Below are 26,104 nucleotides of genomic sequence, written 5' to 3'. Positions count from 1 at the left end.
GCTCTGATGATGTCACTCAAGTGGGTGAATAGCTTCGTGTCAGACCCGGGCATTGCAAGCACACATCAGTCAGATATATATGTCTGTGTTTTGCAGTTAAGAATGTCCGCCAGCATAATGGTTAGCAATTAGCTGCCGTTCTCGGGAGCCTGAGTTTGATTCCCGGTACCGTATTGCCAGAGATTTACGAATGGCAGGAAGGTTGATTTGCGGTAAAAATGGTACATGCAACTCCCTTCCACTGGGGCCCTGTCTAAAAAAAAGCTGCACCACCTTGGGATGAGGAAATTAGTTTACTTTAGTTAAGAAATATTCACGGTTGTTGCTAGGTCTATTAATATAGGCAGGCGAGATCATTAACAAAGTGTTTGTTTAATATCTTGTAACTCGGACCAATATAGGGTTTTTTTTGGGAGAGAAGTAGGTTTAAAACATGTTAAAAACAATCCATTAACAATTGTCTTACTTGCCAATGTATGTAACAAATAATAATATTGATTTCTTATGTCCCCACTTTTAACGATTTTCGGAGACGCCAAACAAAACATACTAGGATATGCATTAATAAAAAATTGGAGACAGCGAACGTACAAAATTAAACCTTATGATAATAAACCGTTACCGACACACCTGTTGATATCCATAAATGTGGCAAACTTTCCTGTCTTAAGATGATGGTGGGATAGGAAAGTGCTAGCTGTAGGAAGGTAGTGAGCATGGCTTTAATTCAGGAACAGCCCCCGCATTTGCCTGGGTTGAAATGGGAAATCATGGAAAAACCATCTTAAGCGCAGCCACTCAGTTGGTAACAATGATATTAAAGTTTCTCATTAAAAAAACTGTTAATTATTCTTCTTTCAGTGAAGCTGCATCTCTGCTTACTAAGTAAGTACTTGTATATTGAAAAAGAACTTCAGCAGACATAATTGGAGCGTATTTTGTTTGTAGTCAGTAATGTAGATCCTTGTTTACTGCAAAATTTCCAATATCAGAGTTTACAGCTTCCGCCTTCCATTACCCTTCAGTGCTTCCTTCCCATCTGCTCCTCCAGTTTTGTAATGGCAGTTGTCAGGAAAGAGTGACCATGCACATTAAAAAGTTCATCTTTCAATTCCAGGAGAATACTGTAGATCGCAACTGCGAGCTCACTGCATTAGCTTTGCCGCGCCTAGATTCAATCTCACTTACTATACTACTATCGTGGGGAACGCACATCCTAAATACTAGGAATTATCTACCTCCTCCAGCTTTGTATCCCTAATTTGACATTCAGTTCTCTTGGATTTCTTACCTACAGACATCAATTTAATTTTGGAAAGGCTAATTTTCACACCATACTCATTGCATCTATTATCAAGTTCCAAGATATTAGACTGCAAGCTTTTGGCACAATCTGCCATTAAGATCAAGTTGTCAACGTAGGGCAAACTGCTTATATAATTTCAACATAAACTGCATCCCTCCCTGCCGCTTACTACCTTTCAGTAGGTGATCGTCCGGCTCCATGGCTAAATGGTTAGTGTTCTGGCCTTTGGTCACAGGGGTCCCGGGCTCGATTCCCGGCAGTGTCCAGAATTTTAACCATCATTGGTTAATTTCGCTGGCACTGGGGCTGGGTGTATGTGTTGTCCTCACCATCATTTCATCCTCATCATGACGCGCAGGTCGCCTACGGGAGTCAAATCAAAAGACCTGCACCTGGCGAGCCTAACATGTTTTCGGACACTCCCGGCACTAAAAGCCATACGCCATTTCATTTCAGCAGATGATCCATGTAAACTACGAACAGCAAAGGTGAAAGATTACAGCCTTGTCTAACTCCTGTAAGTACTCTGAACCAAGAACTCATTCTACCATCAATTCTCACTGCTGCCTAATTGTCCACATAAATGCCTTAGATTGATTTTAATTCTGTATTTTTTCATGTATTAGACCCCCTTGCGTATTAGATCCCCCCCCCTTTGTTTTTTGAGATGAAGAAAATGAAAAAATAAAACTCGCATACAAGACCCCCTAATGTAATTTGTCAGAGAAGAACAACGATTCCGCTTTGAAGCAGCTACAAGCCTTATGCGCCTCTGATGACATCACACAAATTTGTGAATAGTTTCGTCCGTACGACCCACGCAGTGAAAACACATCGAAGTCATGCGGTACATGTGTGTTTCATAGTTAAGAAATATCCGCCGCCGTAGCGTAGGCCTACTGCAGCTGTGATGACGTCTAGTTTCCTGTCCGACCCGCGCATTGCAAGCACGCATCAGTCGTGTATATATGTCTGTGTTTTGTGGTTAAGAATGTCTGCCAGTGTAATGAATAACACTATTAGCTGCCGTGAGCATGGGTTCGATTCCCCATACTGTATTGCCAGTGATATATGAATGGCAGGAAGGTTGATTTGCGGTAAAAAAGGTACATGCAACTCCCTTCCACTGGGGGCCTGTCTAAAAAGTAGCTGCACCATCTCGGTATGAGGAAGAAAGTTTACTTTAGTTAAGAAATATTCATGGTTGTTGCCAGGCTTATTAATATAGGCAGGTGAGATCATTAACAAAGTGATAGTTGAAAATCTTGTAACTCAGGCCAATATAGTGTTTTTTGGGAGAGAAGTAGGTTTAAAAAGTGATAAAAACAATCCAGTCACCATTGTTTTACTTGCCAACATACCTAACAAATAATAATCATATTATTGATTTTTTTTGTCCCCACTTACTTTCAACGATTTTTGGAGACGCCAGGCAAAACATACTGGGGTTTGCGTTGATAAAAAAAATGGGAGACAACGAACATAAAAAATTAAACATTATGATAATAAAACGCATTACCACCACACCTGTAGATATCCATAAAAGCGGCAAACTTTCCTATTATTTATTTTTATTCTATCCATCGTGGGACTTTTGGCACTTTCCGGGCGATACCATACCTAACCTACACAATGTGGTCTCTCTTATCTCATTTACAGCTGTTTAGGTAAATCCTGATGTGATAAATGTAGAGAAGCAAGCACGAAATATACTTAAAAATAAAGGTCTGATTTTCAGCAGCCGCAGTTATCAAAAGAATGTGCTTCCAGTCACTATGTATTACATTTGGAAATACAACCCGTAACATACCCTAGTTATCAGCTGGTGGTTTGGCACGCTTTCAACAACACGGCTTTATTCAGAAGGAGTGACTTCTGCTACACATACACCAGCTGTGAATATCAGAGATCATCTCCAGGAACCATTCGAGAATAGCTTCACACAGTTTGGACTCTATAATTGGGAAGGAAACTATTTATAAAAGGTTCAAATAGACGGGTCCTCGAATGTTCTCGGTCTCGATTGAAGTTGCAGTGCATGGCTGACGAGATGGCAGTGAAGATGCCGTCACTTGGAAGTTGGAGTGACGACACGCTGGTAGCCGGGAGGTTAGCGGCACAAAACATTTAAAATGAAAGCAGTGATCAGGTTTACTGTGTAGTAGGTCTACTGCTCAACTGACAGAGACAAATGACTGGCCATTGAGTTATTTTGTATCATTACCGCATACTGGTAATGTGATAACCGTATAACTTTTCTCTACGAGGTCGAGTATGACGTGGGAAAATCTTCATAGCTAGTTTTTAAGACTGTATGCCCTTCCTGACGTCGACCTCATCAGAGGAATTAATAAGATGAAATGAATAACATGATATGAGAAACTAAAATGGATTATATTTATTTTATATGTAGGCCTAAAAGTCGTGTTCACCATTTATTGACTTTTGACATTTAGAAATACTGCCTTCCAACGAAAATAGCCAGTATAACTCAGATAACATTCATAGGTTTGTTAAAGAACAGTGTAAAATGTTTCATCTACAATTTATAGCTAGAAGTCATGTGTTCACTGCACAAAATTTGTGGTTGTTGCATATTAGACACTCCCCCCTTTACTTTTTTGGCTGTAAAAGCGGGGAAAGAAGGGATCTGATATGCGAGTAAATACGGTAACTGCTCTTACTCCCTTAGTCCCCTAGTATGGCAATCATCTTTTCCCTCGGTACTCTCTCACATGCCTTTGCTAGATGTACGAAACATAATTGTCTGTTGCTTTCATAACATTTTGTGTTACCTGACGCATACTGAATATTGGATCCTGATAGCTCCTTTGTGGTCTGAATCCACACTGGTTTTCATCCAACTTAACTCTCAACCACTGATTGCACCCTCTTTTCCAAAATCCCAGTGAACACTTTGCCTCATATACTGATCAATGAGATACCTTCCTGTTCCCTTGTTTATAGATAGACTAGCTGATGTACCCGTGCTTCGCTATGGGATTCTCAGGAAGATTGTTTGTGGTTTTTCTACCTGAAGTCGTCAGAAGGAATGTAGTGATTGAAAGCAATGTTATATAAAATACTCGATCAAATTAATAAATCGCACATTTTCTCACTTTTAACGAACAGTACTACGATGCCGATCTAACAATCCGAAGTTCCAGTGCTGCAATGACCAGACCGCGCACAGCCGTGAACACTTCTCTGCCATTACTCCGTTAAATATGCACACTGCTCATTCCAATTAGTGCCTCAGAGTAGGAATTGAATAGCTCGAATGCTAAGATGAACCAGTTTGTTATGTATCAGTAGTATCAGAAGTTTATCTAACTCCTCAACTACTTCCCGCCAATTTTGAGGCAGGCTGTTATACTCGGTACGACCGGGTGAGTTGGCTGTGCAGTTAGGGCTGCATAGCTCACATAACTCCACTGTCAACAGCCCTGAAGATAGTTTTCCATGGTCTCCAATTTTCACACCAGGAAAATACTGGGGCTGTAACGTAATTAACGTAGTGGCTGCTTCCTTCCCATTCCTAGCCCTTTCATATCCCATCATCGCCATGAGTCCTCAGTAATCCCATCTATCGGGGATGAATGGCAACAGAGACACAAAGCAAATCACAACAAACAATGTCAATGTAATGTTATTGTTGATCAATGATATGAGCTTTCTGTATTGTAGTCCACATTCAGTTTTCTTTCGACTCTGTAATATAAGGCCGTCTTATAAAATTAATTATAGCGTAGACTGTAGTTCCTTAATCCCCGAATTTACATACCGATTTTCATTAAATTCTGTTTACCGTACCCATTTTCTCGTGACGGCGCTGATATGATCTTAGCAACAAAAATCCATATTCATGAATATCTCCGTTATCATAGCCGATACGGTCAAAATGTATAAGACATAAATGATCGGAAATTTAATACTATGTAACTTTATTTATATAGTAATTGTCCATAAGACCACTAATAACACAAATATTCGAGAATTAAATTTTGGGCCTTCCTCTAAACTACCATTTTGCTCAGCGTGAATAAAGTTATTTATGGCCTAGAATGTAGCGACTTATTCCCCGACTTTGCGTACCGATTTTATTTACGATGGGACAACTAATAACAAATATTTGAGAATTAAATTTTAGGTCTTCCGCTAAACTACCATTTTTCTTAGCATGAATAAGATTATTTATAGTTTATATTGTAGCAACTTATTTTAGAACTTTAGATACTGGTTTTCATTAAGTTAGGACCACTAATAATATAAATATTTGAGAATTAAATTTTAGGCCTTCCCCATAACTACCATTTCTCTCAGCGTGAAAAAGATTATTTATGACCTAGATTGTAGCGACTTATTCCCGGACTTTACATACCGATTTTCATTAAATTCTCTTCAGCCCTTTTCTCGTGATGCGTGTACATACAGACAGAGAGACAGAGACAGACAGAAATTACGGAAAATTAAAAAATGCATTTCCTTGTTAGGGACATGACTGATACAGAAATATCATTATTTTCAAATTTTGAGTAATGTACAGACAAAACTCTTATTTTATATATATAGATACAGTTACTGCTTTTGTCCAATCAGAAGGTAATTTTGCTAATTTTGTTTCTCTATAAAGGCATTTTAACACTGCCTTCCCACTGTATTTCACCATTTCAGGTCTTAATTTCATCTAATCCTGTTGCTTTACAACAGTGAAGTTTCTTTATCATCCTTTCTATTTCCTCAAGAGTAATTCACCAACTGTATTGTCCTCCTCCCCATGAGCTTGGTTATTCGCGATGTACCAGGAAGATTTCCATTCACATTGAGAAGATTTTTCAAAATATTCCTTCCACCTGTCCAGTGATTCCCCAAAATACTATTAATTTCCTTTTTCCCTCTCTTTTTTTAAGATTCTTTATTATTGCCCAGAAGGGTATTCCTGCTGCTTGACCTAGCCTTTCCAGGTTATTATCAAAATCTTCCCAAAGCTTCTTGGATTCTGTGACTATATGTTTCGCTCTGTTTCTTTCATCTACGTACTAATCCCTGTCTGCATCAGTCCTTGTTTGGAGCCATTTCTGATATGCCTTCTTTTTGTGTGTACACGTGGGCACATAAATGGTGTCCCGACATAGACAGTCAACACAGCCCCACTCCAGTACTGAAAAGGAGGGGAGAGAGTGAAGGGGTAGTCTTGAAAGCCACTCCAGTACCGAAAAGAACGGGAGGGGAGTGAATGGGTAGTGCTGAAGACACAGTGTGTGTATTCCATGGCGGCCTACATTTTGTTATACTGTAACACAGTAAGATGGTTCCTATCTTATCACAAGTGAATCAAGGCCATGTTATTGGCATGTGGGAGGCTCACATTGTCCCCCAAGCAATAGCTCGAGCAATAACATGCAGTCTTAAGACAGTTTGGAGATAGGTAGGAATATGGCAAGAACGAGGTGAAGAAGGATTGGTAGATCACAGGACATATAACAAGGCTCCTAGAAGAACTAGTCCGGAACAGGATGCTGGAATCTTTCAAACTATGAACAATTCTCCGTTTGCAACTATCAGTAATGTGATTGCCTCATTGGAATTGCCAGTAAGCCGGACTATCACGAGTCGCCAACTCCACGCAGCAGGTATTCACAATTGCCGAGCTGCGAAAAAGGGGCGACTTCTTCCTATCCGCAGAAAACTTCACGTAGACTTTGCACTACAAGGAAGTGTTACTCCACGACAGGAAAGGGAAATAACATTTTGGTTGGATGAAAATGCATTATCTCCGATCCAGGTAAACAGCTGAAGTGTTGGCGTCCACTTGGAAAGCATTATGAAGAGCCCTTTGTCCAGGTAACTAATCAGTCGGGTCACATCACATGTGGCGCATTGGGGTGGATATTTGGTGCCGCTCCAGGAGAGTTGTTAGAGGTCACTCCACGTATGACTGCTTGTGAATATGTTGACATTTAAGAAGGCACCGTTCTTCCTAGTGTTTGAGTTATTTACCCCGTAGGAGAGGATCCCATTATCAGATTTGTGCAAGATAACTGCTCTGTTCACACTGCACATGTAACCGAAGCTTTCTTCAAACAGCATCCGGACGTTCATGTGCTTGACTGGCCTCTGGAGTCAGCTAACTTAAATATAATAGAACAAGTTTGGGCAAGAATGGTAAACGCATGGGTTCCAGGTCAGGAGAGGACAAAAGCGGCTCTGTTAATGCACTGCCATCGAGTTTGGGCGAATCTAAGGAATGAACCAGATTTTTCCAACATCTAATAGATTCTACAACCGAGCTCGGGAGATAGTAGGTTCGAATCCCACTGTCGGCAGCCCTGAAAATGGTTTTCTGTGGTTTCCCATTTTCACACCAGGCAAATGCTGGGGCTGTACCTTAATTAAGGCCACGGCCGCTTCCTTCCCACTCCTAGCCCTTCCCCGTCCCATCGTCGCCATAAGACCTATCTGTGTCGGTGCGACGTAAAGCAACTAGCAATAGATTCCATTCTTAAGTGGCTAGAGCAAGTGGTAAACAGGAACGGGGCATGGACTAATTATTAATGTTCTAGAAGGGACGAAGAACCCGTCACTTACACTTGTTGTAAAGTCAGTATTTGACACAACTGTTTAGTTATTTAATACCCATTTCACAATTAGTTTTGTGTTAGTTTCCATTTTTCTTTTCTTGAAATTATGTTTCTATAGACAGTGATTTCTGTTTATTATTTTACCATGTGTTTATTTTATTTATATATTTTCTAGTAAGATATTTCTGTAAAAATTTGTTAATTTTATAGTAATTATTTATGTTGAGATGTTGCAATAATAGCATTTTGTTGTATATTTTAAGACAAGACTTCATATTTTATGGAAATGGAATTTTAATGATTAAATTATTTTCAGATAAATTTTCTTATTGCTCAAGAAGTAAGAAGCACCTTCAGTTATATTTACAGAGAAATGCTTACACAGTTATAATACTTCATACATCAATATCTTATTTCAGCATATTCATTTTCTGTTGTTTGAGTCATCAGTCCATAGACTGGTTTGATGCAGCCCTCCATGCCACCCTATCCTGTGCTAACCTTTTCATTTCTACGTAACTATTGCATCCTACATCTGCTTTAATCTGTTTGTCATATTCATACCTTGGTCTACCCCTACCGTTCTTGCCACCTACACTTCCTTCAAAAACCAACTGAACAAGTCCTGGGTGTCTTGAGATGTGTCCTATCATTCTATCTCTTCTTCTCGTCAAATTTAGCCAAATCGATCTCCTCTCACCAATTCAGTTCAGTATCTCTTCATTCGTGATTCGATCTATCCATCTCACCTACAGCATTCTTCTGTAATACCACATTTCAAAAGCTTCTATTCTCTTTCTTTCTGAGCTAGTTATCGTCCATGTTTCACTTCCATACAATGCCACGCTCCACACAAAAGTCTTCAAAAACATCTTTCTAATTCCGATGTCAATGTTTGAAGTGAGCAAATTTCTTTTCTTAAGAAAGCTCTTCCTTGCTTGTGCTAGTCTGCATTTTATGTCCTCCTTACTTCTGCCATCGTTGGTTATTTTACTACCCAAGTAACAATACCGGTATTCATCTACTTCCTTTAAGACTTCGTTTCCTAATCTAATATTTCCTACATCACCTGCCTTCGTTCGACTGCACTCCATTACTTTTGTTTTGGACTTATTTATTTTCATCTTGTACTCCTTACCTAAGACTTCATCCATACCATTCAGCAACTTCTCGAGATCTTCTGCAGTCTCAGATAAAATAACAATATCATCCGCAAATCTCAAGGTTTTGATTACCTCTTCTTGGACTGTGATTCCCTTTCCAAATTTCTCTTTGATTTCCTTTACTGCCTGTTCTATGTAAACATTGAAAAGGAGAGGGGACAAACTGCAGCCTTGCCTCACTCCTTTCTGGATTGCTGCTTCTTTTTCAAAGCCCTCGATTCTTATCACTGCAGACTGATTTTTATACAGGTTGTAGATAATTCTTCGTTCTCGGTATCTGATCCCTATCATCTTCAGAATCATAAATAGCCTGGTCCAATCAACATTATCGAATGCCTTTTCTAGATCTACGAATGCCATGTACGTGGGCTTGTCCTTCTTGATTCGATCCTCTAAGATCAGACGTAAAGTCAGGATTGCTTCACGTGTTCCTACATTTCTTCTGAAGGCAAATTGATCTTCCCCCAACTCAGCTTCAACTTGTTTTTCCATTCTTCTGTAAATAATACGTGTTAAAATTTTGCAGGCATGAGATACTAAACTAATAGTGCGGTAGTTTTCACACCTGTCAGCACCGGCTTTCTTGGGAATAGGTATAACAACATTCTGCCGAAAATCGGATGGGACTTCTCCTGTCTCATACATCTTGCACACTAAAAGAAATAACCTTACCATGCTGGTTTCTCCTACGGCAGTCAGTAATTCAGAGGGAATATCATCAATTCCAGGTGCCTTGTTCCTATTTAGGTCACTCACAGCTCTGTCAAACTCTGACCTCAAAATTGGGTCTCCCATTTCATCAGCATCAACAGCCTCTTCATGTTCCAGAACGAAATTATCTACATCGTTACCTTGATACAACTGTTGGATATGCTCCTGCCATCTTTCTGCTTTGTCTTCTTTCCCTAGAAGTGGCTTTCCATCTGAGCTCTTAATATTCATGCACCTAGATTTCCTTTCTCCAAAGGTTTCCTTGATTTTCCTGTATGCAGCATCTACCTTTCCCAGGACCATACAGCCTTCGACATCCTTGCACTTCTCCTTCAGCCATTCTTCCTTAGCTACCTTGCACTTTCTATCCACTTCATTCTTTAATTGCCCGTATTCTTTTCTGCCCTCTTCATTTCTAGCATTCTTGTATTTTCGTCGTTCATCAATCAGGTCTAGTATCTCCTGAGTTATCCACTGATTCTTAGTTGATCTTTTCTTCCTTCCTAACATTTCTTCAGCAGCCCTATTGACTTCATTTTTCATGACTATCCACTCTTCCTCTACTGTGTTTCCTTCGGCCTTTTCATTTAGCCCTTGTGCAACATGTTCCTTAAAACAATCCTTCACACTCTTTTCTTTCAACTTGTCTAGATCCCATCTTTTTGCATTCTTTCCTTTCTTCAATTTCTTCAACTTCAGATGGCATTTCATGACCAACAAGTTGTGGTCAGAGTCCACGTCTGCACCTGGGAAAGTTTTGCAATCCAGCACCTGGTTTCTGAATCTCTGCCTAATCATAATGAAGTCTATTGGATACCTTCCAGTGTCTCCAGGTCTCGTCCACGTATACAGCCGTCGTTTGTGGTGTTTGAACCAAGTATTGGCGAGGACTAAATTATGGTCAGTGCAGAATTCAACCAGCCGACTTCCTCTTTCATTCCTTTGTCCCAATCCAAATTCTCCTACTGTGCTACCTTCTCTTCCTTGGCCTACCACTGCGTTCCAGTCTCCCATCACAATTAGATTCTCGTCACCTTTGACATATTGTATTAAATCTTCTATCTCCTCATATATTCTTTCAATTTCTTCATCATCTGCTGAACTAGTAGGCATATAGACCTGCACTATTGTGGTGGGCATTGGTTTGGTGTCTATCTTGGCGACAATAATTCTTTCACTATGCTGGTCGTAGTAGCTTATCCGCTGCCCTATTTTCTTATTCATTATTAAACCAACTCCTGCATTACCCCTGTTTGATTTCGTGTTGATAATTCGGTAGTCGCCTGACCAAAAATCCTGTTCTTCCTGCCAACGTACTTCACTTATACCAACTACATCTAACTTTAGCCTATCCATCTCCCTTTTCAGATTCTCTAACCTACCACAACGATTCAAACTTCTAACATTCCATGCTCCGACTCGCAGAATGTCAGTATCCATCTTCCTGATGATTGCCCCCTCTCGCGTAGTCCCCACCCGGAGATCCGAATGGGGGACTAGTTTACCTCCGGAATATTTTACCCGGGAGGAAGCCATCATCAGTACATCATTCATACAGAGAGAGCTGCATGTCCTCGGGAGGTGGTTACGGCTGTAGTTTCCCGTTGCTTTCAGCTGTGTAGCAGTATCAACACAGCTAAGCCATGTTGAGTATTATTACAAGGCCGTATCAGTTAATCATCTAGACTGCCGCCCTTGCAACTACCGAAAGGCTGCTACCCCCCTTTCGATGAAGCATTCGTTAGTCTGGTCTGTCAACAGATACCCATCCAATATGGTTGCACCTACGGCTCGGCTATCTGCATCATTGGGACACGCAAGCCTCCCCACCACGGCAAGGTCACATGGTTCGCAGAGGAGGATTCATTTTCTATTTATAGAATTTATAATAATTTTATACCCAAAGTGGAAAATTATGATGATGTAACGCCAGTAAAGTCCAAAACAAAGTTACGAACCAGTAAATGATCTTTTCAAATTACGACACAGCGTAACGCAGCTACAAATTTTTCCTAATTATAGTGCTATTAAAACAATGTGCGTGTTCTGACAGTTCGCACCACGTGGCGCCAAACAAAGGAGTGGGAGCGCTGTGTTGCCACATGATCCGGCAGGAGTTACTACATCACAGTTAACATCTCTCATTCTGCGCTAGGCTCTGTGGAAAATAATATCCATTAACGGCGATCATGAAAGAGTTAGAAAAAAGTTAAATATCATTGCTGTTATTCCAAGGTGGCTTAGCAGTAATTTTATCAGCTCAAATATTGTAAGACAAACTCCTCATTCGCCATCCTCATAGGCTTTAATCAGTCTATCTCCGGAAGATTGATTTAAATTTTAGGTAGATTTCAGTATCAGAATGGCATTTTGACAGGCCTGCTCAACATTCTGGGTTCAAACCCAGGTGAGGTGAGGGTGAGAAAAATATCTAAGAGATTTTTGTACAAAGAGGAGAAATCGTTCAGATCCTGTCATAGGCAATGGCACAATTAAAGATGCCAGCTATAATTGGAATTAGAGTTGTGCGAGGTAAAAGTCCATCTTGTCGTTTTGAGGGCCTTTAAACTTGCATTCATTAGTCATGGGACCTCTTTTGATTGAAATCCGAAGCAAAACAAAAAAATGTATATATTCTAACCATAGATCATGATTCCTAATTTTAAAATCTTGCATGCCTTGTCTAAAATTCGAAAAATCGAAGTCTATCCACCTTAATGAGAAGGAAGCATAGAAGAAGAATAAGAATAATAATTTATAATTATTATTTTCAGAGACAAAAAATAATAAACATTATCAAAATTTCGAAGGGTGCTGGAAACACCTCTTATACTTCAATTCAAACATTAGCTTTTCAAGGCAAATTGTCGACTTCATGCTAAAACTGGAAAATTTGCATTACCATTTTTTTAAAAAAATCCGCAATTACATTTTATGCATATGATACTGATTATCAGAAAGCAGACTCCCGTACTGGTTACTCAGCTTTAAAATGCACTTTGGAGAAGTTCATCACAGTAGAAAATTACTCACATTCACGGTTTGAGTGGAGCAACTCCCAGGGAGGAATCGCTTTCTTCACCTGCGGAGCTGGAACCGAGGGAGATGATAATTTCTTCCACACAGTGTTCTAAAACTCTTTCCTTTTTCCACTGCTTCTGCATCAGTTCCAATGTGTGTTTCACCACAGAGGCCCATTTTTCTGCAGTGACATTCTCAATACCCTCTCTGGTCAGTCTCTCTATTTTCAGTGATGGTGAACCTTTTGTTGTTCTCAGCTACGTAACCCTTCACTTGTGACCAGATTTTTTTTATGGGGTTCAAATGGGCATGGTAAGGAGGCAGCCTGATCACCTGGTGGCCATTCATTTTTGCTATCTCATCGATGACATAAATGGGTTTCGGTTTGTAAGTTGTCACAAGCTCCATTAGCTCTGACTTTGTAGTACAAGGTTCAATGGTAATATCTGTGTTCCGAGGCAAGACATTTCTTTCTACCCAAGCCAGCCTGTCAGCTGTTCTCGTCTGCATTGTTGGGGCTCTGTCCGCTATTACAGAATGGTATGGAGCATTATCCGTAACAATGGTGGACTTGGGAGGAATGTTTTTAAGGAGGGAATTTTCAAACCATGCCGTGAAGGAAGCGGCATTCATTTCTTCGTGGTAGTCCCCCTTTCTTCGCGACCTCAACATGAGGAAACAATTTGGAATGAAGCCTCATGCAGTGCCAGCATGTAGGACAATGATCCTACCTCCCTTTCCTAATGGGGCTTCCATTGTGCCTTCTGGAGTTCTGTCTGACCACCCTTTGGTTAAGGTGTGGCCAGCGTTTACAAATGTTTCATCAAGCCACACAATGCTTTCGTAATCTGCATTCCTAACAGCCCTCAAGTAGCGACAGCACCAAGCCATGATATCATGTCTCTGCATCAACACAGTTCGGTTTGAGTATTTTTCAAAATGAAATCCTAACTAATGAAGGGAGATTCAAAGGGAAGACTCGCTACCAAAAACAATTTATCTTCTCTAAGACTCATATGTAGTTTCCGTAGTGTTGGGTGTTCTTTTCTCTTGTAATAGGTATATATATGCCATCGAATTGCTCCTTCCTGGAAACCATCTGTACTGGTCACACGTTTGTCATAGTGCCCGGTTTTGCCCGCTGTTGATAACCCATCATGTGATGGTCCAGATACATCCACTCGCTCTCTTTCCCCTTCACCTTCTTCCCAAGGCTCCTTTTCTTTCTTTTCTTTTTCTTTCCCTATTCTAATTACTGTAGCTTGAGAAATTTTTAAAGCTGCTGCTGTTCTTTCTATAACTTTGTTAACGTCTATCAGTGGGCCTCCATTTTCCCTTTCAGCCTCAAAATATTCCCGTAAGGCACATACCATATCGCGAGCTTGACCACGAATAGCAAAGCCATGCCTCCCCATTACCCTTGCCTTTTTTATAGATGAATGAATTCTAGGTCGCCCTCGTCGTTTAGCGGCGCTCTGAACGGGTTGCAACATTTTGAGTTCAGTGAATGAGATGGTGTTAAAATGACACTGTACTACACAATACTAAAATTTACACTACACTAGAACGCCAGCCTCGATAACAATACACTTATTAACACGAACACAATAGCACCATAATATTTAGCTGATTTCAAAAACACACTATACAGATAATGATATCACTCAAAGTAGACATTGTTAACCCAGCCACATGTGCTACGGTATACTATATTGGCAACGTGGAACTCGGATCGACCGCCTCTCGAAGCTTTAAGACAGCGTTGGTAGGAAAAGGGAGAGTACATGTCGAGCTGGGATTGGCTGAAACGGGAGGCATGTACTGGTTGCCATAGTAACTGCCACCTCCTACTACCACGCTGAGAGCTGTCAGAATACGCACACTGTTTTAATAGCACTATAGTATCAAATACTTTTTGGTTAAAAACCTCCTTTACCTCCTGATGCTGTAATTATCAGAGTAGGATTCCTAATGCTGTACTTCAATACATCCACCACCGTGCCCATTTCAGTCACAACAAAGCCTTGTAGCAGGCTGTCTGCATGCAGCAATTCGTTAAGCGAGAAGATGGGTCATGTGCCTTCGGCACTATCACTTCACTTTCTTCCCTCCTTTTCAGTACTGGAGTGGGGCCGTATTGATTGTTTATGTTTGGACACAATTAATGTGCACGCGTGTACAAGGTGCTCTCACTTTATCATTCCACCTAGATGTTTGCTTTTTTCCATCTTTATGCACAGTTGTTCCTAGTCATTCCCTTGCTGTTTCTAGTACAGCATCCCTGTATGCTTCCCATTCTCTTTATATATACTGAACCTGCTAACCGTCCATTGTTTGAACTTTTCACTAATCCCATCCATGTATTTCCGTCTAATTTCCTTGTCCTGGAGATTTTCTACCCTTTTTCGTCTGCAGACAGATTTAAATTTTTCACTTTCCTGAATTCAATGTCGGTTAAGATATAGTCTTATTATGGATCTGGTACCCCTACCCTCCCATGTATAGCAGTGAATAGCCTTACATCTGAAGAATGTATTCGTAAGTAGCACAGAAGTCCAGTAAACGCCTCCCATTCATATTAGCTTCCATATCTTCCCCATATTTACCAATCACCCTTTTGTATCCTTCAGTTCTATTTCCAACTCTCGCATTGAAATCGCCCATTAGCACTACCCTATACTTGCTGTCGATCCTGACTATGATGTCACTCAATGCTTCATAAAACTTTTCGACTTCATCCTCATCTGCATCTTCATACGGTGAATACACCATGACAATTCTCGTCCTAATTCCTCCAACTGCCAAATCTACCTACACCATTCACTCATTTACGTGCCTAACAAAAACTATGTTGCATGCAATAATATTCCTGATAAACAGTCCTACCCCACATTCTGCCCTTCCCTTTTTAACACCCGTCAAGTACATTTTATAATCTCCTATCTCTTCCTCGCTATCTCCCCTACCCGAATATAATTAACTCCTAACACATCTAGATTCATCCTCTTTGCTGAATCAGCCAGTTCAACTTTCTTCCATAAGCCCCATTTCTATTGATAGCTCCCTGTCGAATTCCATTTCGTTCACCAAGGAGTCCCTCGCCTGTCAATATTCTGAGCCTGCTCAGTAAAAATGCTGTGAAGCAGGATGCTACCCTTACTTACACAGGTTACAAGTGAGGATTTCTCCTCTAATGGATTAGGGATCACTGGTGGATTGTATAGTCCTAGCCGCCTGAGCACAAGGAGGACCATGACTCGGAATATGTCCCGGGTGCCCATTCCCATTTCATAGCAACTGGTCTCAGAGTCGCAGGAACACTTACTAGGCCCCTCAGCCGTTGCCGATAGTTCATGAACTTGGACGTGACTACAGTAACGCACACCATGAAACATCAATACCATCCTTTGTGCTTTAATAATCGTAAAATAATTTGAGGTTTTTTGTGAAGGGCTCTAGACACGCTGTTAAGATACATGGTACACAGAAGCATGACAGCCTTGTTCTTCCTAGGCATGCATGGAACCCAAAAACTGATGAAAGTGGTTCATTAGGTCAAAATGGCAAAAAATCAGGAGGAATTTTGTTTTTATTTGCATGAAGTGTACCAATTAGTGTAAGTTTCTTCTTCAAAAGTTCTCTAGCCAGCAGGAAATTCAGAGAAGAAATTCATGAATTAAAATTAGGTTGTTTCTTTCTCAGGTACCATTTGTTTTCTTTTTTCAGATAGTTCATAAATGTATTTATTGAAATTAATTCAGGCAGACTGAAAAACCTAACAATTATAAATAAACCTCATAACTGCATTCCTTCCCTGTTTCACATCCCTCTGTCAGTTTACTAGTTTACCTGTATAAACTTCTGCAGCTCACACATAGGCAGTTTTTTACATCTGAGAGGAGTCTTAGTATCATACTGTACTTTTTTCATGTGTTGTTGGATAAATGTTGATTAAAGAGACAGGACCAGATGTGCCAACTCTCCTTATTTAAGCGGGAGACTCCCTATTTTTGGTGCTTCTGCCCTTTCTCCTGATTGCAGAGACTTATATCCCAATTTTGAGAACAGATTTAGTATTTCTGTATTTTTTAAAAATCCCAGGTTTTCCTCATTCTTTAAGCATCTGGAGAAAATTGATGTTCAGTGAGCACTGGCAAGATGGATGCAATCAGCTGGTGGTGGTCTTAAATATGACATTATCTCTAATGTAATGCTTTGTATTTTATCATCTTCACATAACAGTGCCGACTGTGAAACTATTTTTAGCATATTTTCAAGGACAAAAGCTCACTTCAGATCAAAGCTTCCTGGAAAAGAATTCTGGAACAAATTTAACCTTAATACCCATTCAACAAGGCAAGTGCTTTGAGCATAAATCTAGTTCAGAAATTTATGAAGAGGCCTAAGGCAGTTACAATAAAGATTCATGTGTTCTAAAGCTCAGATACATGCAGTATTTCAATATTTATAAATGTACATACATACATACATACATACATACATACATACATACATACATACATACATACATACATACATACATACATACATACATTATCATTAAAGACTGTGATGCCTTTCAGCATTCAGTCTGCAAGCTTCTGTGAATTTACTAAACGTCGCCACAATCATCTGTTGCAACTAGTGTTGTGGTCTAACTTAGTTCTATACCTCTTATCTTTAAATCGTTAGCAACTGAGTCTAACCATCGTCGTCTTGGTCTCCCTCTACTTCTCTTACCCTCCATAACAAAGTCCATTATTCTCTTAGGTAGCCTATCCTCCTCCATTCGCCTCACATAACCCAACACTGACTTATTGTATTGATTAGGTGGTCAGTTTAATTAATAACGTACTGTTATTATTCTAATCAAATATCATCAATATGGATAAAAAAAATGATACTTATTACATGTAATCACATAACCCCACCGCCGAAGCCAGTTTATGCGTACAGTTTCATCCATCAAGTTCATTCCTAAATTAGCCTTTATCTCCTCATTCCAAGTACCCTCCTGCCATTGTTCCCACCTTTTTATACCAGCAATCATTCTCGCTGCTTTCATGTCTGTTACTTCTAACTTATGAATAATATAGGGCCTATCCTGAGTCCACCCAGCTTTTGCTCCCGTTAAACCAAGTTGGTCTGAAAACAGACCGATGTAAAGATAGTTTCATCTGGGAACTGACTGCCTTCTTACAGAATACTGTTGATCGCAACTGCTTACTGCATTAGCTTTACTACACCTTGATTCAATCTCACTTACTATATTACCATCCTGGGAAAACACACAACCTAAATACTTGTAATTACCGACCTGTTCTAGCTTTGTATCACCAATCTGACATTCAGTTCTGTTGAATTTCTTACCTACTGACATCAATTTAGTTTTCGAGAGGCTAATTTTATACCATACTCATTGCACCTATTTTCAAGTTTCAGTATATTAGACTGCAGGTTTTCGGCACAATCTGCATTTCCACCTAACTGAATCCCCCCCTACCATTTTATACCTCTCAGCAGATGATCCATGTAAACTACAAACAGCAATGGTGTCCAATCCCTGTAAGTACCCTGAACCAAGAATTCATTCTACCATCAATTCTCACTGCAGCCCAATTGTCAACATAAATGCCTTTGATTGATTTTAATAATCTATCTTTAATTCCATAGTCCCCCAGTATGGCAAACAGCTTTTTCCTCGGTACCCTGTCATATGCTTTCTCTAGATCACACAAGTATGAAGGATGAGTTTTACGGACAATGAAGCTGATAGATTATAGTTTCTCGAGATCTACGAAATATAAACACAACTGCCTATTATCTCGTAGCATTTTTCAGTTGCCTGCCGCATACTGCAAATCTGATCCTGACAGCCCCTCTGTGGTCTGAAACCACACTGGTTTTCATCCAACTTCCTCTCAACTACTGATCGCACCCTTCCTTCCAAGAAGCCATTGAATACTTTGCCTGGTATACTAATCAGTGAGATACCTTGTTAGTTGTTGCAATCCTTCCTGTTCCCTTGCTTATAGATAGGTGCAATTACTGCTTTTGTCCAATCTGAAGGTACCTTACCAACACGCCATGCTAATCTTACTACTCTATGAAGCCATTTCATCCCTGCCTTCCCACTATACTTCACCATTTTAGATCTAATTTCATCTATTTCTGCTGCTTGATGACAATGGAGTTTATTTACCATCCTTTTCACTTCTTCAAGCATAATTTCACCAACATCATTTTCCTCCTCCCCATGAGCTTGACTGTTCACAACACCACAGGGAAGATTTCCTTTTACGTTGAAAATGTGTTCAAAATATTCCCTCCACCTCTCCAGTGATTCCTTGGGATCTATTATGAGTTAACCTGAATGACTCAAAACACTTTTCATTTCCTTTTTCCCTCCCTTCCTAAGATTCTTTATTACTGTCCAGAAAAGTTCCCCTGGTGCTTGACCTAGCCTTTCCAGGTTATTACCAAAATCTTCCCACGACTTCTTTTTGGATTCAACGACTATTTGTTTTGCTCTGTTTCGTTCATCTACGTACAAATCCCTGTCTGCCTCAGCCCTTGTTTGGAGCTGTTTCTGATAAGCCTTCTTTTTATGTTTACAAACTGCTCTCACTTCATCATTCCACCATGTTGTTCGCCTTTCCCCATCTTTACACACAGTTGTTCCTAGATATTCCCTTCCTGTTTCTACTACAGCATCCCTGTATGCCAACCGTTCTCTTTCTATATCCTGAACCTGCTTACTGTCTACTGTTCAAAACTTCTCGCTAATCATATCCATGTTCTTCTGTCTAATTTCCTTGTCCTGGAGATTTTCTACCCTTATTCGTTTGCAGACAGATTTTACTTTCTCTACCATAGGCCTAGAGATACTTAGTTCACTACAGACCAGATAGTGGTCTGTATCATCAAAATATCCCTGGAAAACTCGTACATTCCTAACAGATTTCCTGATTTTGAAGTCGATTAAGAAATAGTCTATTATGGATCTGGTACCCCTAGTCTCCCATGTGTAGCATTGAATAGCCTTATGCTTGAAGATTATATTCGTAACAGCTAAATCCATACTAGTACAGAAGTCCAACAAACGCTTCCCGTTCCCATTAGCTTCCATATCTTCCCCACATTTACCAATCACCCTTTCGTATCCTTCAGTTCTATTTCCAACTCTCGCATTGAAATCACCCGTTAGCACTATTCTGTCCTTGCTGTTGACCTTGACCACGATGTCGCTCAATGCTTCATAAAACTTGTCAACTTCATCCCATCTGCACCCTCACATGGTGAATACACCAAGACCATTCTCGTCCTAATTCCTCCAACTGCGAAATCTACGCACATCATTCGCTCATTTACGTGCCTAACAGAAACTATGTTGAATGCAATGGGATTCCTGATAAACAGCTCTACCCCATACACCTGTCAAGTATACTTTATAATCTCCTGTCTCTTTCTCGTTATCTCCCCTTACCCGAATACCACTTACTCCTATCATATCCAGATGCATCCTCTTTGCTGAATACATTAATACATTAATAAATAAGAGGAACTGCGTAATTGAGTAGTATGATGTGTTAAATATTCCTCAGTCACTTCATCAATGAGGTGTTGTAACATGTGGGATATGCCGCAAAATAAATCTCCTGATTTTTGACTTTTGAAAGTTGGCACGTCTGCTTTCCACTGAAAGGAACTAGTTGCTCATATACAGTAGTACTGTCATTAGTAACGAATATTTCCTGTAGCTATTCTATGAATATATCAAATTCATTCCATATAGCTGCCAGCTTGTTGTTTTGCCTTCGGGCTTGGCTGTCTTCTAATCAAAACTGAGAAACTGACTGTATAGTTAGGAAGCTCTGAAGGGACATAATAGTCCGAAACAATCATCTGCTGCTTTCCACAACTCTTGTAATGATTCTCCTGCTGACCTGTAATCTGCTAGTAATACCAAATCTGAGAAAAGCAGACAACAGTGTTTTATTCTCAGTCACTGACAGTTCATAACAGTCACTGTGACTATTACTTACTCCAGCATTGCAGTTTTACTTACTAAGAAATGATCTTAGCTCATGTGAAGAGATTTACTTCAACATTCTTTTTTTATGTACAGGAACTCTGCATTTCTCAGTTTGTTCCTGTAAGATAATATGCACCATTTCATCAGTAATGAACAACTTCATTGCCAAAATTTGTGTTTCATTCTGCATGTCATATCTTGTTCATCTGGTGCAATTTTCATTATACGAGAGTTGGGGCAAAAGTCATGGCAACTATTTTTTTTCTTGAAGACACCAGTCCGGTTGGAAAATGTGACATATACAGATGAAAAGACAAGGTGTTAACAACATCTGTGGACAATGAATAGCACTGAAATATCGTCACACACTAATTTATTACAGTAGTATACAGGGCAATATGGCCTTCCCGGTGCAAAAGAATGACAACACAGTACACATAAAGTTGACTTGAAAAACCTGGGCCTAAAGACCCTCAAAGTAGTCCCCTGACGCTGCCAACGATGTGGGAGGCGCTGAATACTATCTGCCTCAGCATTTGCCGCACCATGTGTGAATCAGGTCATCTGTTGGCACACAGCATTAGCAATGTCCTTTCGTGTTGCAAACCGCCTACCACGTAGTGGTTCACTAATCTTTCGAATTAGATCAAAGTCACAGTGCGAAATGTCGGGAGAGTACGGTGGGTGCTCCAATTCTTCCCATCCCCAACGTCTCAGTAGCTGCCCTACACATTCTGCTTTATGTGGTTTTGGTATTGTCATGCAGGATTATTGCACTGTCCACAAGATCGGGACGTTTTTCCCGAACGCCACGTCGTACCTGTTGCGCGAGGAAGTCCCTGTAGTACTGTGCGGTCACTGTTCTGCTATGTGGAACAAAGTGGCAAACAATGACACCCCTGACGTCATACACGGCGATCACCATCAATTTGACTGGGGAAGGATTTTGATGGACGTTTTGCCTCCTTGGCGATCCAGCATATCGCCACTCCGCGGACTGCCGTTTCAGTTCTGGTTCGTATGCCCTGGCCCAAAATTTACCAATGGCAATTATTCGTGACAAGAATTGATCGCCGTCCTGTTGCCAACGTGCAAGGTGGTCGGAGCATATTGCATAGCGCACCCACCTTTGAACTTCTGTCAGTGCATGCGGTACCCACCATGATGCGATTTTGCGCAGTTGCAACTCATTACGCAATATCCTGTGGACGGTGAGCTTCTCAATGCCACTTGTCCTCTCTAACTCCAGTAGCGTCCATCACCGAGCTCGATAGCTGCAGTTGCTTAAGTGCGGCCATTATCCAGTAATCGGGAGATAGTGGGTTCGAACCCCACTGTCGGCAGCCCCGAAGATGGTTTTCAGTGGTTTCACATTTTCACAGCATGCAAATGCCGGGGCTGTACCTTAATTAAGGCCACGGCCGCTTCCTTCCACATCCTAGGCCTTTCCTATCCCATCGTCGCCATAAGACCTGTGTCAGTGTGACGTAAAGCAAATAGCAAAAAAAAAAAAAAAAAAGTAGCGTCCATTTTCTGTCTTCATCCAGGAGCTGCTCTATTCCGGGACGTGCCACTTCGGTCCACACACTGACAGGTCGTCCTGAACGTTGCTCATCACTGGTTGACACGTTATTCCTACCCACCGTGGTACTGTTCGGTATGGTAGGGCATTATTCCCAAGGGCTTCCACTAATTCATTGTGACTTCCATCGCATTTCTCCCTCGGATAACGGCTATTTGGTGTAAGCGTGTTGCTCAACACAGGTTACGTCCATCTCGCACGACACTCACCAACTGACTGAGTTCACAGCCCTCGTTGCACTACTACCAGCTATCACAGAGCCGTCTGTTGTTCTGCATACACACTATGCCTGCAGAACTTCCACACGACACATACACGTTTGTGATCCGTTCACATATCTACAAGAAAAAAAAAAATAGTTGCCATGGCTTTTGCCCCAATCCTCGTATTACAGAATCTGAAATATAAAGAAAGGAAGATAATTCTTGGTATAGGTCATATATCACAGAAACCTTGCTATTGGGTAGTACATTTACAATGCACTTATCTAACACATGACTGTAGAAATGGAACTTTTTTCCATTTGGTCCCATTTCGAGAGGTGTATACTTCTGGTTGTTCAGACTCACCCTGATCATGCTGACGATATGTGTCAGATATCTGAAGCTCGTCATTTTCTTCACCCTTAATTGAAACGTGATCCTCATCAGTGGATCCATCAGTGCACACAAAATCAGGGTCAGTGAATATGTCGTCCACTTACTTTTTGATTTCTTTGTCACTACTTTTGTACAATACATTTTGTATAGCAGAATCACACAGCTGCTGGTGGGAAGCCATGCTTGGACACTGAAGGGATGTAATGAGTGAGACTTCCACTACAGTACCTAACAGTGGTAGAACAACAGAAACAGTGTTCTTATTAGTAACAACAGATGGCACAGTTTTAGACTTACTGCTTGGGTCGATTTGACTCCATTCACTCTCTGTATGTTATTCATTGATTAATGCTGATATCAGGCATCTGAATGGAATAAAAAGTATATGCAGTAAACCCTCGTTAAGGCGTTTCTGCAGGGTACAATAGAAAAGAACGTTTTAAGCGAGAAAACGTACTACTGAATATACGAACAAAAACTATCTACAGTAACAGGGATATGGAAATACTGGATATGATTTTTATCGACTTGAGGGCATTTTACATCGTGTATTCGCGGATACAATGAAAACCGTATCTATCCTTTCTAAAGATGAGAGGAAAGTATTATAAGGCGTGAGAAACACTAGAGAACAAATTTGAAAACCTTTTCGCCGGGTACTTATAAAATAACAAGTGCTCCAAAAGGTGTGAAATCACCAAACAACAAATATGAAAATATTCTTGCAGATTACTCTCCATCTAAACAAAATGTTAGTAGAAGCCTTTTATTATGGAGTGGGTTATTAAACATTATTTTCTGGTCACACACTTAGACATTGAATTGGAGGTTTCACTCGCCCATGTGCGACTGGCAGGAATGACTTTGGCCGCCATTTTGATCAACTCGAGTGATCGTTGAAACTCGAGTGATCGTTGAAACTCGAAGGTGCGAGTTCAACATGCACGACCTCTATGTGCTGTAAGATGCGGGTGTCAGTCCACATTCTGACAGATTTTAATTTTAATTTTATCTTCATTAGTAAGAAAATAAATTCACGACTTTTTCCGTATCCATAACTAGGTTATCACAAGACAGATGTGCACCATGCTAGTCAGTTTCAGATGATACACTTAACTGTACCACTCAACAAAATACATTTCTAACTTCTGAATGGATTGCAAAATACAAGCTATAGGCTCACTATGTTATTCAGCAATCTTGCTGCTAACCGACAAGCAAAGCTGAACACATCTGAGGCTAATGGCTTGCTCCCCAAAGGTGCACCTTATCCTTTGAAGTTCAGAAATTTAAGGCCCTCTTCTGTAATCATGCAACTGTGGCGACGGCTCTTACCCGAGTTGGAAATCATGTTCCTTTCACAAGGGATGACAACATTTTCAGGACTAGGAAAGATGTGAACCTACTAAGCAGTAATAGCCAAAATTCCTGATGCGAAAAGCAAGGTATTTTAATATAGATTTAATACGATGAGAATTGGGATTTCGAATTTACGATGTGCTAAAAGGAAAAACGTGTTAATGAGGAACGCACTAAAGAAGTTTCACTGTATATGTAAAATATATGTTCACTGTGGATGAATGCACTGGATATCATCGACCTGCTACAAATGCTTTAGGAGTTACAAACAAATATAAATGAAATATGGGTCAAATCGACCCATTCAGAGTAGAAACGTTAAAGATTTGTTTGGTGAAGAGGAACGTGAAGGAAGTTTAGCATTTAAATAATGAAATCAATTTAAAATAGCCTTCAATTTATTCTGAATTTATTCGTGTTCTTTGTTGTGAAGCCATTTCATATTTACTTACTTACTTACTTGTGAAAAGTGTTTAATGAATTCATAATTTTAAATATTTTGAATGTTTTTAACTATTTGTAGTCATTCCATACATTCTGTTCCTAAACAAACTTATATCCTATACAGAATGTATGATATTTAGTATACAGCTAGCTTGCTTTTGCTTTTTTTTTCTGCAGAGAGGAACGTGAGGTACGTTTCCATTGCAGTCGGCTGGCCCTACTGTCAGTGCTACGTTCATGGCCCGGTGTATTGCATTTCTGCCATCCAGCTAACAACTCTGGTCTACGATCACTAGTGGATATATTGTATGTAAAGCAGCTTGAGGTTCGGGTTAGTATTTTTCGTTTTTTGGACTTCTTGCTTAATGGTGAAAGTTTACATATTCTTAAAGAAAATATACAGTCGAAACTGTTTATTACAACATTTCTTTTACCGATGTATTGCATATAATGATGAAATCTGACAAATGCATCTAAATTCTAAAGAAACACTGTATTTAAAAATGTTCCTCATTATGACATCCCTTATTGATGATATATCATATACACCGACTGAGCAAATGTCGGGATAGCAGAGCACTGATGCGCAGGTGTGTTGTCTGCGCACCACACGCCCCCTGTGTCAGTGGCAGTTGTATAGGAGACCTTGTGAGCAGTGGCTGTGCATGTGACAGGTGTAACATGGAACGTCGTCGTGAGCTGACACCGTTCGAACTGGATATGGTGGTCGGTGCCTGACGGATGGGAAGTGCGATTCGGAAGTGGTGCCGGAATTCGGCTTCACACGATCAACCGTGTCCAGGGTGTGTCGTGAATGGTTGAATGCGGGTGTCACCGTCCACAACAGACGAACGACCGGCCGTCCAGCCACCCTCGACCGTGATTGGCGACATCTGAGACGGATTGTCAATAGTGACAGATGGGCAACCGTGCAAGAAATCATGGCTCAATTCAACACAGGCCGTGCTAGACTCGTCTCCCATTGGACAATCTGTAGGAACATTGGTTCTATGGGGTATGGGAGCTGGCGCTGCACACGGGTGTCACTGTTAATCCAATGTCATCGGGCACAGTGATGCGCATTTGTCACTAGTCACCAAGGATGGACACTGGAACAGTGGCGTAACGTGATATGGTCGGACGAATCACGATTTCAACTGCACCATGCCGATGGGAGGCACCACATGAAGCGATGGATCCCGCCTGCCTCGAAGGTGTGGTCCAGGGTGCTGGTGTCTCTGTTATGGTCTGGGGTGCATTTTCCTGGTATTGAATGGGCCCCCTAGTTGTTCTGGAAGAGACT

The 26,104-nt window shown here is 40.6% G+C and overlaps 1 protein-coding gene across 1 annotated transcript in view; it reads left to right on the top strand.

The window, feature by feature from the left end:
- rictor (rapamycin-insensitive companion of Tor) overlaps nt 1–26,104 on the top strand; it is a 540,306-nt gene that overhangs the window by 59,086 nt on the left and 455,116 nt on the right. The window contains exon 7 of the mRNA XM_067138126.2: nt 24,979–25,132. Within this exon, the coding sequence (XP_066994227.2) occupies nt 24,979–25,132 (154 nt within the window). The remainder of the gene's footprint in view (nt 1–24,978; nt 25,133–26,104) is intronic.

The sequence above is a fragment of the Anabrus simplex genome, chromosome 1 (assembly GCF_040414725.1).
Source record: "Anabrus simplex isolate iqAnaSimp1 chromosome 1, ASM4041472v1, whole genome shotgun sequence".
Taxonomy (NCBI): Eukaryota; Metazoa; Arthropoda; class Insecta; order Orthoptera; family Tettigoniidae; genus Anabrus; species Anabrus simplex.
The sequence above is the reverse complement of the archived record's forward strand: the minus strand, read 5'-3'. Positions and strand labels throughout refer to the sequence as shown.